This window comes from Lepisosteus oculatus, chromosome 2, assembly GCF_040954835.1.
Source record: "Lepisosteus oculatus isolate fLepOcu1 chromosome 2, fLepOcu1.hap2, whole genome shotgun sequence".
Classification (NCBI taxonomy): domain Eukaryota; kingdom Metazoa; phylum Chordata; class Actinopteri; order Semionotiformes; family Lepisosteidae; genus Lepisosteus; species Lepisosteus oculatus.
The window spans coordinates 52,399,938-52,414,273 of record NC_090697.1 but is presented as its reverse complement, the minus strand read 5'-3'; the positions used below and the strand labels follow the sequence as shown (position 1 = coordinate 52,414,273).

Genomic DNA, 14,336 nt, shown 5'->3' with positions numbered 1-14,336 from the left:
TGCCATACCAATTAAACATGCATTAGACAAGAAGGTTAGAAAGACGAAGCACGGGTGGGAAGGGTGGGCACAAGTGCTGGGACAAAGTCTTCAACAGTGTTTAATGTGTTTCTTTCCAGGTTCTATCATAGAAGGCAGAGGTTCTTCACCATATATTTAAAACCACTTAATATAATATAATACTTGCATGAAAAAAAGACATGATTAACATTAGGTTTTCCTAATTTCTTTTAGTTGTGCAGAGGAAACCTCAAGACAAAGTTTCTTTGTGTAACATAAAAGGAAATCTTAGCAGCCTGCACTGAAAGGTCTGCCGCATCTACAGCGGGCCTAACTGCTTCAGGTGTATTGATACGGGCTCAAAACTGAGGTGCTTGTAATTAAACCGATTAGCTACTGTACATATAAATATAACTACATTATGTTTATGTTTTGGCTTCCATTACAAAATCACTACAGTTAAACAGTATCCAAAAGTAATTAATCAGTTTTGTCAAATGTTTCTAGTGGCTTGCCTTTGGCAAAAGCAATTCAGTAAATTCATGAAACCATGTTCCTTATAAATAATGACCACCCATTATGTGTTCCTGTTCACCATTTTTTTCATAATCATAATTTTTTTTGTATTATAAAAAGTGAAGGTTTCTTATTTCTTTGATAGCTTGGTAAATACCTCAATAAATATACTTTTGTTGTTATCATTTTTAAACTTTATTTTGAAAAATAACTTAAAGCTGCATGATCGCACCCCATAGAAACATTTTGGTTTGTAAGAAAAACTGCAAACTGGTTTGTCAGGTACATTAGAAAACTATCGACTTTAATCAATTAAGTCAATCAATTTATCAACTTTAATCAATTTCCTAAATCTAATTCAAAACCCAAATTCCTTGACACTGCCTCTGTAGGAATGTCTGTATTCTACAGACAACAGTAACAATAAAAGACGAACACAATCATATCACATGGTATGATGTTAAGTTTACAAAACAAAGACTGAATTGAATCGGAATGAAAAGATGGTGGTACTGGGGTGGGAGGTTCAATTCCTTGCCACTAAACACATTTATTTACACAAAAAAGTGAAGTGTCTGTTATAAAGACATACTGTATGCAGCATGCAATGACTTGGTTTTGCTCATTCTTTTAATTGGTTTTAATGTTTTGTTCCTTACCAACGCGTTAGCACAGCTACACTGCCAACACTTCACAAACAATAGCTGTTTGCAAGAACAAAATGACATTCATGTCAGCCCATGGTGAACTATGATACAAATTTTCACAATCCCTGCATGAAATGTGACGCCAATCTTACCTCCTCTACCTCCTCCATTGTAGAGTTGCTGATGGTTTGACGTCAACACTTTTAGGGAAGTAAAGTAACAGTGCAGTTAGAAACAAGTCTTGCACTTTGTGCCATGCAATAAATATGATTGTTTTTGTGGAAATCTGGCCTGCATTTTTTGAGCAGAGGTCCAAAAGCAAGCTGTATGTTCATTTTTATGGGGTATATTCATGAAATTCCTTAAAAAGGCAAGAGCAAAAAAAATTCTTACAAATTCTGTAAGTGTGATCATGCAACTTTAATAGCATGTTTCAAAATTAAATCCATTTCACCCATTCACACCAGATACCAGCTAATGCAGATGCATGGAACAATGAAGAAAGTCATTGTTCCTTATAGATCTACATATAAAGATTGTGTTTTAGCTAATTTCCTGCTTGTGCATAATATTTATTGTTTTTGACCAAAACACTGTTTTTTGTATAAACATATTGTATAGGAAATGTATTCAGGATATTATAGTATAATTATAGAAGGTAAGAATGTGTAAGGTATAAATAATGAATATTTTTAATTGACCAGAACTTAGACCCCAGTAACAAAATACTATCAGTGTTGGGAAAAGTAAGTCTCAAAATGACTGACAGTTACAAGCTACTTGTATAAGGCATAAAGATTTTAAAATTAAAAACATTTTTGGACAAAGATAATTTTTAAATGTCAGACATTACCATGGTTTATGTATTATGTATAGTTACTTTAATACTGTATGTAAAGTAATACATTACATTTTTAAATGTAAGTTGGACTTAAGTATGAAAAACAGTTTGGGTGAAGCAAAAACATTATCAATTACATATAAGTTATAAGTGGAAGTGATTCCTTTTTTAAAATTATTAAACTGTAATATGACACACACTACATACTTTAGATCATTGTAACTTAATATTTCAAAATTATTTCTGTCTGACTATTTAATAATTTAAAAACAAAAATCCTTGTATAAGTAACTTGATGATCTTAGTTTGTCATCTTGAGAGGACTGTTTGGAGTGCTTGGAATGCTTATCGGCACCCCCTTCAACTTTTTAAAGCCGATGCTGTAACCCTATCTTTGGATGGTACTGTACTTGAGCTTCAGTCAAAACTGAAAAATTTGGGGCTGATATATCATTCAGGTTCGACATTCAATCCACATGTACAACATTTTGCAAAAACATCATTCTTTCACCTCAGAAATATCACCAGGCTATGTTCTATTTAATTGCTAACTGTTGCTGAATGGCTGATCAACCCATTTGTCTTCTCTCGAATTGACTACTGTAACGCTGTACTCTTTGGGGTGTCTAAATCCACACTGAACAACTCCAGTATGTCCAAAATTCGGCAGCCAGAATCCTGACTAGGTCTACTGCAAGTGATCACATTACTGCTATCCTGGAGTCCTTGTTTGGCCTGCTGTCAAGTTTTGTGTCGACTTCGAAATCCTCATGCTCGCCTACATGGCTTACCACCTCAGTACCTGTCCTAGCTACTATTGTCCTATTCAATACCTTGCAAGCTTCAATCTTCTAAATCTGTCCCCCAAGCCTGTCTACACTCGGCGGGGTGACACGGCCTTCTCCTGTCTCCTGAACTCTATTTCTAAGGATTTCAGAGAGTCACCTTCCTTAACTCCTTCAAATCTACAGTAAATTCAAAACCTTCTTAAGAAGGGTCTTTATTTAACTGGTTCTGTTCTGTCTCCTCTCATTGTGTTTTTTCATTGTGTATATTTGTGCATTTTTTGTTGTTATCTGTAAACCCCACTGAGATGCCACATTTAAAGGTGCTATTTAAAATAAAGTTTGTTATTATTATTATTAACTTGTAATTGTAATGGAACATTTTACAAATCTAACTTTCCTTAACTACATTTATATTTCTGTAAGAAATGTAATCAAATGTGCCTTGAAATAGCTTTAAAATGCAATAACAAACTTTGCGCATCTGTCTACAATTAAGCAGTAATCATATGACACACAGTACTGTACAGAACTTAAACATTAACAATTAAATGAAAAACAAATGTAATAGACATTTATTTCAGATATCATTGAATTAAAGAAAATTGAACCTACTAAATTAAAATCCATTTGATTACATATCTATATAACATTTTACTAAATCCAAGCATGTCAATCGACACTGCACAAGACATAATTAAACCTGAGTAGTCTAAAGGTCTAGTTTTGAAATTCTTTGGGTGCTCTTAAAGCCAGTCCAGCCTCAGCTCTGCCCTCCACAAATTAATTCTCTTGTAGAAAGAGCATACCATTCTGCCCTCCCCCTTCATGATCCCTTCATGAAGGAGCTTTGCAGGGTTGCTAGCTGATTAGTTCTCACCTTGCTACACTCCAAAAATGACAGCAGTCATTTGTGTGGTTAATGGTTTAGCAGGGCACATTCAAACACAAGGAGTTTTTGAATTTCTGATTAACCAAATTAGGAGTAACACTATTGCAGGGCAATACGTTAATAATACATCTTTCATATGTTGGCATCTTTAAACTTACTTATTCTGGGCTTTGCATTTACATTTCAATGACCCATTCCTTCTAGCACAAGGTGGTACGTTCCATTTTTTTCCAACGTTTATGTTCAGGAAATTGTCTAAAACAATATTGTAAAATATGTTGTGGAATGTTAAAATCATAAACCTTCTGCTGCATTTGACCTGAATTAGTAGAATAATGGAAATAAAGGTTTGTCCAAAGTGCTTCAGCACTGTACGTCATTTAAAGTAATCTATTTTAAACAACAGAATTATGCAATATATTTCTAAGAAAATATAATTTCAAACATCGATACAGACCTGGGTCAGTAAGTGCACAGACCAAAGTCTTTAAAATGGTTCTACTCCCAAGCAAATTGTAATATATATAATATATCCTTAATTGTTTCGCCCACTTTACCTTTGGTAGGTGTCCCTCTAGTCATATGTAACATTCAGCATTTAACTAACTGATCAGCAAACCTCACACCACCAAGTGAGTCTTCTGATTTAAGAACAGATGGTGATAACTTGGGGCCAAGTCTGTACAGTATGCCAGGTAATTCAGCTGGTCAAAGCCATTTTCCTGAATGACAAGTTGAGCAACCCAAGAACAGGGCACAGGTGCATTATCATGAAATATAAGCATATTTCTTGCTAACATCCTCCTCCTCTGCTGCCTAACAGTTTACTAAAAATATTCAACAAATGACCGTAATACACTCCTGTGCTCTGTTTTTATCTGTGGCATAAACAGATGCAGCCATTCAAAATGAGCGGGCGATACCACATTATTTTGCGGTGCGCTTTACGCAGTCTACCGCACGTTACCGTAAATTCTCCTATAGTACCGCAAGTAAAATAATAGTATCCGGAATTTCCGCAAGGTGGAGCTAATAAAGCTCAACCTCTCATGTTTGAGCTGTCGCCATCAAAGTCTTTAACGAAGATATTACTAATAGTATTAATTATGAATGACATTGGACAAGCTGTAAACTCAAAGTATTGCCCTGGTCCACATTATTTTTTTCATTGACTGTCTTTGTAAAAGTAACACCACAGCATTTCGCAATCACGCATTTGTTTCCAATCATGCAAAGTACACTAATTTTTGAGGACCGATTCACCATGCCTTTCACATGCTCATAAAAGAGATTGATTTAGGAACATAAACATAATACCGTATGCAAACTGTACTGTATACAGTATGTATATGTATATTTAATGTCTTAACTGTGCCCGTTTAAGTATTGAAAATTTATATGGAATTTTACAACTGAAGGGAAATCTTCAACATAAAAAGAATAGGAGCATATTGTAACGCGTGTGAAGGCCATAAACGATATTAATTTTGGAACTTAAACATACAGTATATGGCTGGTCTCGGTACTTTAAAGAAAACATACACACCAGTATTCCATTTCTCCCTAAACATTTTAAGCATCGAAGTCTTTAACTAACGTGATACCGGAGTCAACAAGCATACTTTTAGAATTTTATTAAAAGGGAATACAATATGGAATCGCGTATCTAAAGAAATTAATAACGATATAATTATGTTCATGTACCGCAACACAAGAATAGTACACGCTGTACATTGTCTGTTGATAATGTTTCTGTAGTGCTTTTTCAGCACTCTGCATGTGACCTTGCCATTCATTTTTGAAAAAATGAAACGTTTCCCCGAGTCAGAGATTAAATAAAAACTCACTCGCACCAAACAAATTTATATTTCTAAATATCACAACATGATCGAATTTAAGTCATTTTAATAACAATGAATAGTCACCTAGGCGTTACAATATAAACATTTATATTGATTTAAATCGCATTTTGATTTAAATCGCAAACGCAGGTTTAAATATGTGTTTTCTGATTCACAATCAGACAAATGCAACATAAATTGATATCTTTGTCTTCTAAGTATCTTAATAAACTTTCAGCATAGCTTTCTCCCCGTTTAGATTTATTTTTCTTGGGATCTTAGGATTAAACGTGGAAAGATTAGATTGTAATCTTTTTTATTTTTTAATTACATTTTAGAAAAGTGTAATCTATACTAAAAAGCTGTACACCACCTGCTATAAAGATACAGATTGTAATACTTTCGGGTTCGGACAGGACAGACACAAGAACTCAGACTTGCGGAGTTAAAGCAAGTTAAAGCCTTGATTTTATATATCACCTTTAAAAGTGGCATCTCAAAGCAAAGTAAATACCCAACACTGATTGTACCCATCTGTCATGCTAATAAAGCACCTTGACTTGAATTGAGAGAGGGGGGGAGGGCGAGCGAGCGAGAGAGCACAGCCAGGACAGACAGGCAAATAAGATACACTCCACAGACATTCACAACAGCGACATATCATAAAACGTTTGCACATATAAAATTATTCTTTGTTTTTCAGGAAGTTAAAAAAACACTTGAATTACTTATCCAGTCTCTCGAAATAAAATTATTTTTCAAGCAATGCAACTAACGTCGGGCAACGTGTTTTTTTTAATCCAACATTGACAGCCACATCTCTTTTTTCTTTATTTGAATTGTGGCGATTCAAACAACCTGGGATAACAAGTGGTCTCAAAGTCACTGAGCTCACAGAGCTTCAACAACAGATGACAATTCCCTTAGTCCTTCCTTAGTCTTCCTGAAATTGTCAAATTATGAGTGAATAAAAGCATTTTATTAAAAAGTTAATACAAATTATTTTTGTAATTATTTGTTTAATTTAAAAACTCCCTTGCTTTTAACAGAGCGTTTCATAATTTCTAACTACGAAAATTATTTAAACTGCGACACTTATCATTCAACCAGAGCTCGAAATATCACAAGGATCCTCAAGAGCATAGCAAAGACTGTATTAAAGGTATACTAGTGACAAACTAGTATACTTTAGATCTTTTTTTCTGAACCGGGGAAAATCTGATCATGTTTCTCTATAACAATAATAAAAAAACATTATTTTACATATCACCTTAATGTGATATCACCTTAAGGACAGCACATACAGGTTAATTGCACAATGGACCATGCAAAGAAATTTAAAATAGTCTTCTTTAGGTGTGAGGGCAGGAGTGGATTGCAGAAGGCATAATCGGCAAATTAGGAAAACAAAGAATAGGACAGGTGAGACGTTTATCCAGAGAGCGAGTGATCAGAAAAAGGAACAGCTGTTACGCCCAGGTTTCATGCTCTCTCTCTGCTGAATGAATAAAAGCATTTTATCAAAAACGTGTTTGCGTTTGTCTGGGTATTTACTTTGTAATCTGTGGTTTACATTTACTGTATTGCTTTGAGATGCCACTTTTAAAGGTGATATGTAAAATAAAGTTTTTTTTTATTGTTATAGAGAAACATGATCAGATTTTCCCTGGTTCAGAAAAGACGATTAAAATCTGTAATCTTTCCACTTGTGTCATCGGAAAATACAAGAAGTTTCTGCTTTGTGTAAGGATGGTATCAAAAAGTAATCTAAGTGGTGGGAAAGCTGTGCTCCTCAAAGCGCTTTACAGGATAAAAACAATAACAACAATAGTGTTAGGCTGGGCAAACGATTTTTTTAATAGAAATACAAAATGAGATATAATGATGTGACATTAACGAGCACAACCCCCTTCTCTGTGGGAGTGCTGGCTGTGACGAACTAAACCGGTTTCACAGGTATTTTCAAAGTAGAAGGGGGCGAGATTTCCAGCGAAAGACACCTCCCCCCTCCAAAACCAAGGAAGTACAGTACTTACTAGTTAAGAAAGCTAGGCTCCTCAATGAAATCGCTTTAACAGGCTAATGCGTTGATGTAACAGTCCGGGCGTGGCAAGCTTCTAATGTCAAATCGACTACGGCAAAAGGCACCCTTCTTTCATTGGAAGACAATGAACATATTCTAGCCCTAAATGAATTAATAGCAAATATGGTTTACATAAAATACATTTTTCCAAGAAAGTTTATAATAATATGATCTATAGTTGAAATCTGAGCCTAAATAAAAAGAAAAATCATTTTCAGAGAGCAATTACGCTGTGTTTATGTAGAATAAGTGATTAGGTTTATGAGCAATCTAATTACTTATTCGTTTAAAACGCTATATAAAATAAAGTTTATTATTAATTTGCTGGACAGAGCGGTGAACATTATTATGCATAAAACAAAGATAACGATCCTGATCAGTTTAGAAATCTGTGTATGCTGTAAGGTTTTTACTTCTTAAACTTTTAAAATACACGTTTCGAATAGAGAGAAATCCTCTTCCTGGTACAGTATGTATAGCAAACCAGCACGTCTTTTTTCTCCAATCAGAGGGGTGTCAAATGGTGTCAGCCAATCACCATTCTGAAGCCCTACCATAATCTCTGGTATGGGGAGACCCCAGAATTCTGTCCCATAGTTTAGATATTTGATAGATACTTTTATTGATCCCGTGAGGGAAATAAAGTAAATCATTTTCATTTTAGGACATTTTTAAACGCTCGGTTAAAAGCAAAGGAGATTTTCTGTTATAGTGGACATAAAAACAAGAGTTCCCTGGCATTATATCCTAGAAGACACAGACCGGCGCCAGAGCGGGAGAATGCCCGCAGCGTAAAAGAAAATGCCTGATGAACTTGGGATTGGACAGTTTCCAAGTGCTTGTACAATTGATGGAAATGTTCAAATAAATGTGCAAAAGAAATAAAATAATCATGTATTTCTTTATCATATTGGCTAGCTAATGTCCTCTCTTTGCTAGTTAGTGGCTGTGTTTCTGCGTTGGGTAGCAACAGGTGACTGTTCTCAGGCGGAAGATGTAAACAGCTTAATTTTCGCGTTAAATAATTTTTTTTAATTAAAATTCATTCTATACAGCGATCGCATATTTGGGTACCGTTTCATAAAACTTTCATGCTTAAAATTTTTAGGGAGAAATGGAAGACTGGTGTGTATTTTTTCTTTAAACTACCAAGACCAGCCATACACAGTTCAGTTTCAGTTTATTAATTTCCTAAATTAATATCGTTTATGACCTTCTGATGTGTTATGCTCCCCTTCTTTTTATGCTCAGCTACTAAAATTTCCCTTTAGTGGTAAAATTCCATATAAATATTCAAAACTAAGCGGATTAAAATGTGCACAGTAAAGACGTTAAATGATTAAATCTTTTCACTACCAACCAATGAACCACGAGTGCCCCTGTCAGTCATTTTGGCCAGCCAATCACTTACCGTGGCTTGTGGGTAGTTTACCTACCGCGGGTTTGTACTGCGCATTTTGAATGGCTGCATCTGTATTCATTCATAGATCTATCAAGAAAGCCTCCTGGAGACATCATGGATGGTAGAGATTCCCCATGCTTCCGTTGCATGGATATTTATTTGTTTCTTCCACGGTGCTGCTTCATGTGCTTTGACGTGAAGATCTGATTGCACTAAATTCTCATCCTTGGCAATTGCCATCTGTGATCACATCAGCAAGGCTTCTGGACTTAATCTTCAGGGATTCATACCCATTCTGGAATTTAGCTGACTGCTTTGCTGCTATTGGCTATTTGTCATTAAACTCATCAACCATTTGTTGATGGATTTCAGTGGGGTTTCCACCTACAGTACAGTAAAAGTGACCAGAAACTGGATACCCAAGCTCAAAAGTTGTGAGACCAATGATGTGAACTGTTGTTCTCCATCCAAGGAGAGAAACAGGAAAACTTTTAACACTGTGAAACAATAAGCTCTTCAAACAAGCATGACCATGATTGCTGTAGTAAACTTACTCCATTAACTCAATGATAGAGATAATTACACATTTTTATATTTAGAGATAGATGAGTCCATTTAAAAATATTAAACATGTTCACTTCCTTAATTAGTTTTTTCATTTTTCATGTCTACAAAGTTAATTTCTGCTGTGGGGGAAAATGATTTTTACAAAAATATTTAGCACATTTTCCTAAATACAGTATAGTCACTTAATTTGATCAGTTCAACACAGGTACCTTTTGCAGTTTAAACATCTAAATATCACAGTGCCTGTAGTGTCAGCAGCAATACATTTTAACTAATAGAATCAAAACTTACAGTCTCGCATGACTCTCAAGTTTCATAACCTTTAAAATTAGGCAAACTAATCAAATTAGCAATGTAGATTTGTGAGTTCAAATTGTTCTCCTTTTAATAATACATCAGAGGGTGATACTGTTTCAAACTATAACAAAGCATATAATAAAAAAAATCATATCTAAAAAAACACTGGCAGATTGAAACTTCTTTAAACATTAGTAAGACCCCAAATATCTGGTGAATAAAAAGCTGGTGAAAGATACATTCCCTGAAACATCCCAGAAATTGGTAGCACAGGGCTACACACGCTTCTTTGTACTAAGGAGTTTTACTGTTATGTATTTTACTTTAGGTTATATGCATTAAGTCATTTTTATTAAGGATTAATTCCACTCTTTCCCTGATTATTGCCACTCATAATAGAAAATAGTGTGTACCCGACACCTCAGATTAGGAAGAACTGAAGGGCTGTGCATTTTCCCCATTAAGCATTAAAGTAAGATTTGAAAGGAATAAAGCAGCGTGTTTAGATCATCATTTAATTACTGCATTTATGTTAGTGGTGGAAAAAAGAAGCCAGTGAATTAGTGGCAAGTCAGAACATATTTTTTATATTTTGTGTTTTGTCATACCTAGATCACTCACTACCGTCTTGGAAAACATTCTGCTTTTGGTCTTCACTGCAATTACATTTTAAATAAAACACAACAAAACAAAGCATGAACAGCTATGTAAAACAAATTGAATGAATAAATCAAGAAAAAAATATACATGAGTAAATTACAATATTTTACCCCTTTTTATAATATTAGGCAGTTTATGGTCTTCATCTGAATTGTAAGGTGAGGCAGAGCCTACAGAGTAATGACAAATATTAGATAGAGTACATATGATTTCACTGAGATTAAGATTTCAGAACAATGTTTTTTTCTTATGAATGCATGCTGAATTTATCATATTAGGCAGAGAAATATTTTACTTATTATTTGATGGTAAGAATATCTAAAATATAATTTTAACAGTTTAACACCATAAATATCTTTGATAAAAAATGGTTTCACAGTCAATATTTGTATTTTTCTTAAATTTATTAATTAATATTTTTATAGAGAAATTTGTTAATACCACTATTACGTATATTACGTATTTTAACCTAAAATGTAACCGATCTAAAGAAACTTTCTCAAATTTAAAAAGGCAAACTGGAGCCATGCATTTTTTTCAGAAAGTGAAATAATATAATAGTATTTTTTCTATCAGCAAGATATAATATAAGTTGTGCTGTACATAAGACAACCATATGACAGTAATAACAATTAATGCTAAAATTCTTTAATGCAATAAATATGAATTATCTAGAAACAAAATGTAGAAAACTTCCCTTTTACATTGTAGAACTCATAACAAAGAAAAGTCTGTACTGGGTAAATCCTATTCAGCTTTAATAGAAAACTCACTTATTGCTGATGATTTCATATACAATAATACACTTGAAGAAAAGTACGCAAATTTAAAATTGTATTAAATCAGCCTGATATTAAATTAACTTCATCTGAAGAAAAAACGTGATATAAAAAATGTCCAAAAATGTAACAAGTTGGACTAAAACATCAATTGTCCACTACAATTACACTACTTAAGGACATCTTTCTATAATAACTAAACATACGGTAATATGTGAATACAGAGCTGTCCAGATCTGATGAAGGTAAAACTTTTGCCTCAATTTTACAATTAAGGATAAATAATTTAAGCTTGCATTTTTTTCTCTGCCATCCTTAGTTTAGACCTTTTCTAACTGTGAAATATCACCCAACATCCTTTAAACTTTCTTCATAATAATAAAGTCATTACAACTAATTAACAATGAAACTGAATGTTATTTACAATGTCTAAAGTTTAATTAAACATTTTTAAGAATAACAGTATTAAAATGTAAATATTATTTAAACTTTAGATTCTTTTAAAATTATGTAAACATATTTTATTCCACTGTACTCTACTTACTAAATATCTGATGTTTAAAAACTGATTATTCTACTATACTTTGCAAATAGTTTTAACAGTATCATACTGTGTGAAATATTTTATTACAGGATCCATTTAAAAAATAATTTTGGAGTATCTATATTTCCAGGCACCCTTAGACTATACATTCCAATTAGAACTTCTCACTCTTGCTCCATAATGATATTTAACAAATGTCTTGTGCCAAGTTAGGCCAAAAGCTTTTAAAAGCACCTTCTCTCCCACTTATAAAGATTTTGCACAAAACTGAACTCTTTACTGGATGTAAGATGCACTTTGCCAGACATCTATGGATTTTTGCATAAGTAAGCCAAATGTTTTAACAACTTCTTTGTGTGTCGTTTCTTGCCATGATCCATTTTCTGATTCTGTGGACTTTTGTTCCTTCACAAATCCATTTATGTATACAGAGAACAATAGGCATTAAGTACTCATCTCCAGATTGAAGGCACTGCAACTATTCATTTTGTACAGCTTTCTAATCAGTAATAAAATAAAGGTCAGGCATATATAGATAGGTTTCTACAAAACAAAGACCTACTCCTGAAAACAAGTTATTTTTCCAATTAAATGTGATGTAACATTTTTGCAAAGAAGAAAAATGCTGACAGAGTTCATGTGCTTTGATATTTTTGCTCCAGGAGACCATCACATTTGTTTTAGGTCCCCTTGAATGTCATCTCTGCCAGGCTAAATTCACTAAGACTATAATTTCACATGTACTAGGTACATTCTCCATTAAAAGGCAGAATAAATGGTTTAAACTAACTGGACACTTTAAAAACAATCGGTCTGTAACAATTAGACATTAAAAGCAGAGACATTTTACCTGAAGTTGGTGATTTGCACCGATCTTCTGAAGTTGTGGATCCCTCATTGATATCACACAGACCTGCTAAAGCACACACGTTAATTAGCAGAAACCAGTATGCATCATGTCTTGAATTATGAAAAGCCTATATTACCCCAGTAACCAGTCTTTAAAACAGAACTACTATATGACAACAACCAGTTTTTTTAATGATGTCATACTAATTGTGAAACAATATTCAAAGATGCAGACAATACTGAAGAATATACATTTATATTCAGAGAAAATACTTACTCCCAGATCCCTAAAGCAGTACAGAAGTACAGGTTGAGGCGCAATTCTAAACACAGTTTATCCCTGCCCGAACCTCTAAGGGACAGTCCATACATTCTCATGCAGGGAGATGGGGGATCTTATCTAAGGCTTTGTTTCAACATAAGCTATGGAGGATTGCTCTGTATCTGACATTTAGCCTTTAGCCTGGATGATACCCAAGCAATAACTTTAATTATCTGTTCACTGTGTCTGTGAAAAGGCTCTTAGAAATAAGTGAAAGTTTAACAATGGTATTACACAGAAATGGCCAACTAGTGTAAAACTCCCGCAGTTCCTCTGCCTGCTTAAGAAAGAAAATCTAACTCTGAAGGTAATTTATAAAGCATTGGAACTGATATTTGGTACCTCAATAAGGCAAAACCGTTGTATCTTTGCAAAGTGATACTATAGCGGGATGCAAATATTAATGTGTTTATACAGATTAATGTCTGCTACTGGCTCATGTTTTGTCCATAATTTCTTATCACATGATCGAGAGCTTTCTGCTATTCTCCAAGAATTAAAAAGAGGTGTTTAAGACAAATGAACAAAAAGTTTTAAACAGTTTAGATGCCATTTTTGTCAAAGAATTAAGAACGTTAGGCAAGTGCAGTAAGGCATACACTCGTGTGGAAGAACACTGATAGTCCTATAACAATACATCAAATACAATTCAAGGAAGCTAGGATGAAATGCCAACTACTGTACATATGAATACAGTTAGTTCTGAGCAATGTGTGTTTTGAACACTTCAGAAGCAATATAACTTATGTTTTTAATAACTTATTAAGTTTTGAATGTACATTTTAAAACCAATAAGAGAACAATATACTGACAGGACTACTGCATGTTGCATTCTGTGGTCATGCCATTTTCTTCTACGCTGGAACACTTTAGAACTACATTTCCTGTTATTCGCGGTCTACAATTAGCACCTTATATCTGCATTTATATTAAACAACCCTGGTGCATCTGTCTATTAGCAGCATCGCTTTAAGTGAACGTCTACATGACACCTTTCTCCGAAGCATGACTGGCACTGGAATATTTTAGAAACGTACAAGTGACGTTTCAGTGAGACATCATGTGACTTGGGGACATTCCAGCAAAGCCAATTCTTTATTTTACTGATCACTGTAGAACCATGCCATGGTTGTGTCCAGGACAGGGACTTTCTTGTTACAAGTTTAGAACTGCTCAATGTGTCGTATAAAATACTCGAGAGCTAACATACTGTATGTTCCAATGAATAAAATGAGCCTACTATTTTCCATATGTGTGTTTCAAATAATATGTATCGTGTATGGACGCCTGAAACCTTTCATCATTACCTTT

The 14,336-nt window shown here is 34.0% G+C and overlaps 1 protein-coding gene across 25 annotated transcripts in view; it reads right to left on the bottom strand.

Annotated features, from left to right (window-relative positions):
* The window catches only part of LOC102692053 (syntaxin-binding protein 5), a 219,130-nt gene that overhangs the window by 31,397 nt on the left and 173,397 nt on the right, over window positions 1–14,336 (bottom strand). For 4 of the 25 annotated variants that reach the window (XM_069179051.1, XM_069179015.1, XM_069179035.1 and 1 more), the window contains 4 exons: window positions 12,705–12,770; window positions 10,642–10,701; window positions 10,480–10,527; window positions 1,316–1,363 (listed from right to left, as the gene is read on the bottom strand). In XM_069179051.1, coding sequence (XP_069035152.1) covers window positions 1,316–1,363; window positions 10,480–10,527; window positions 10,642–10,701; window positions 12,705–12,770 — 222 coding nt within the window. The remainder of the gene's footprint in view (window positions 1–1,315; window positions 1,364–10,479; window positions 10,528–10,641; window positions 10,702–12,704; window positions 12,771–14,336) is intronic. The other 21 variants (XM_069179059.1, XM_015347592.2, XM_069179068.1 and 18 more) reach the window with 10 other exon arrangements.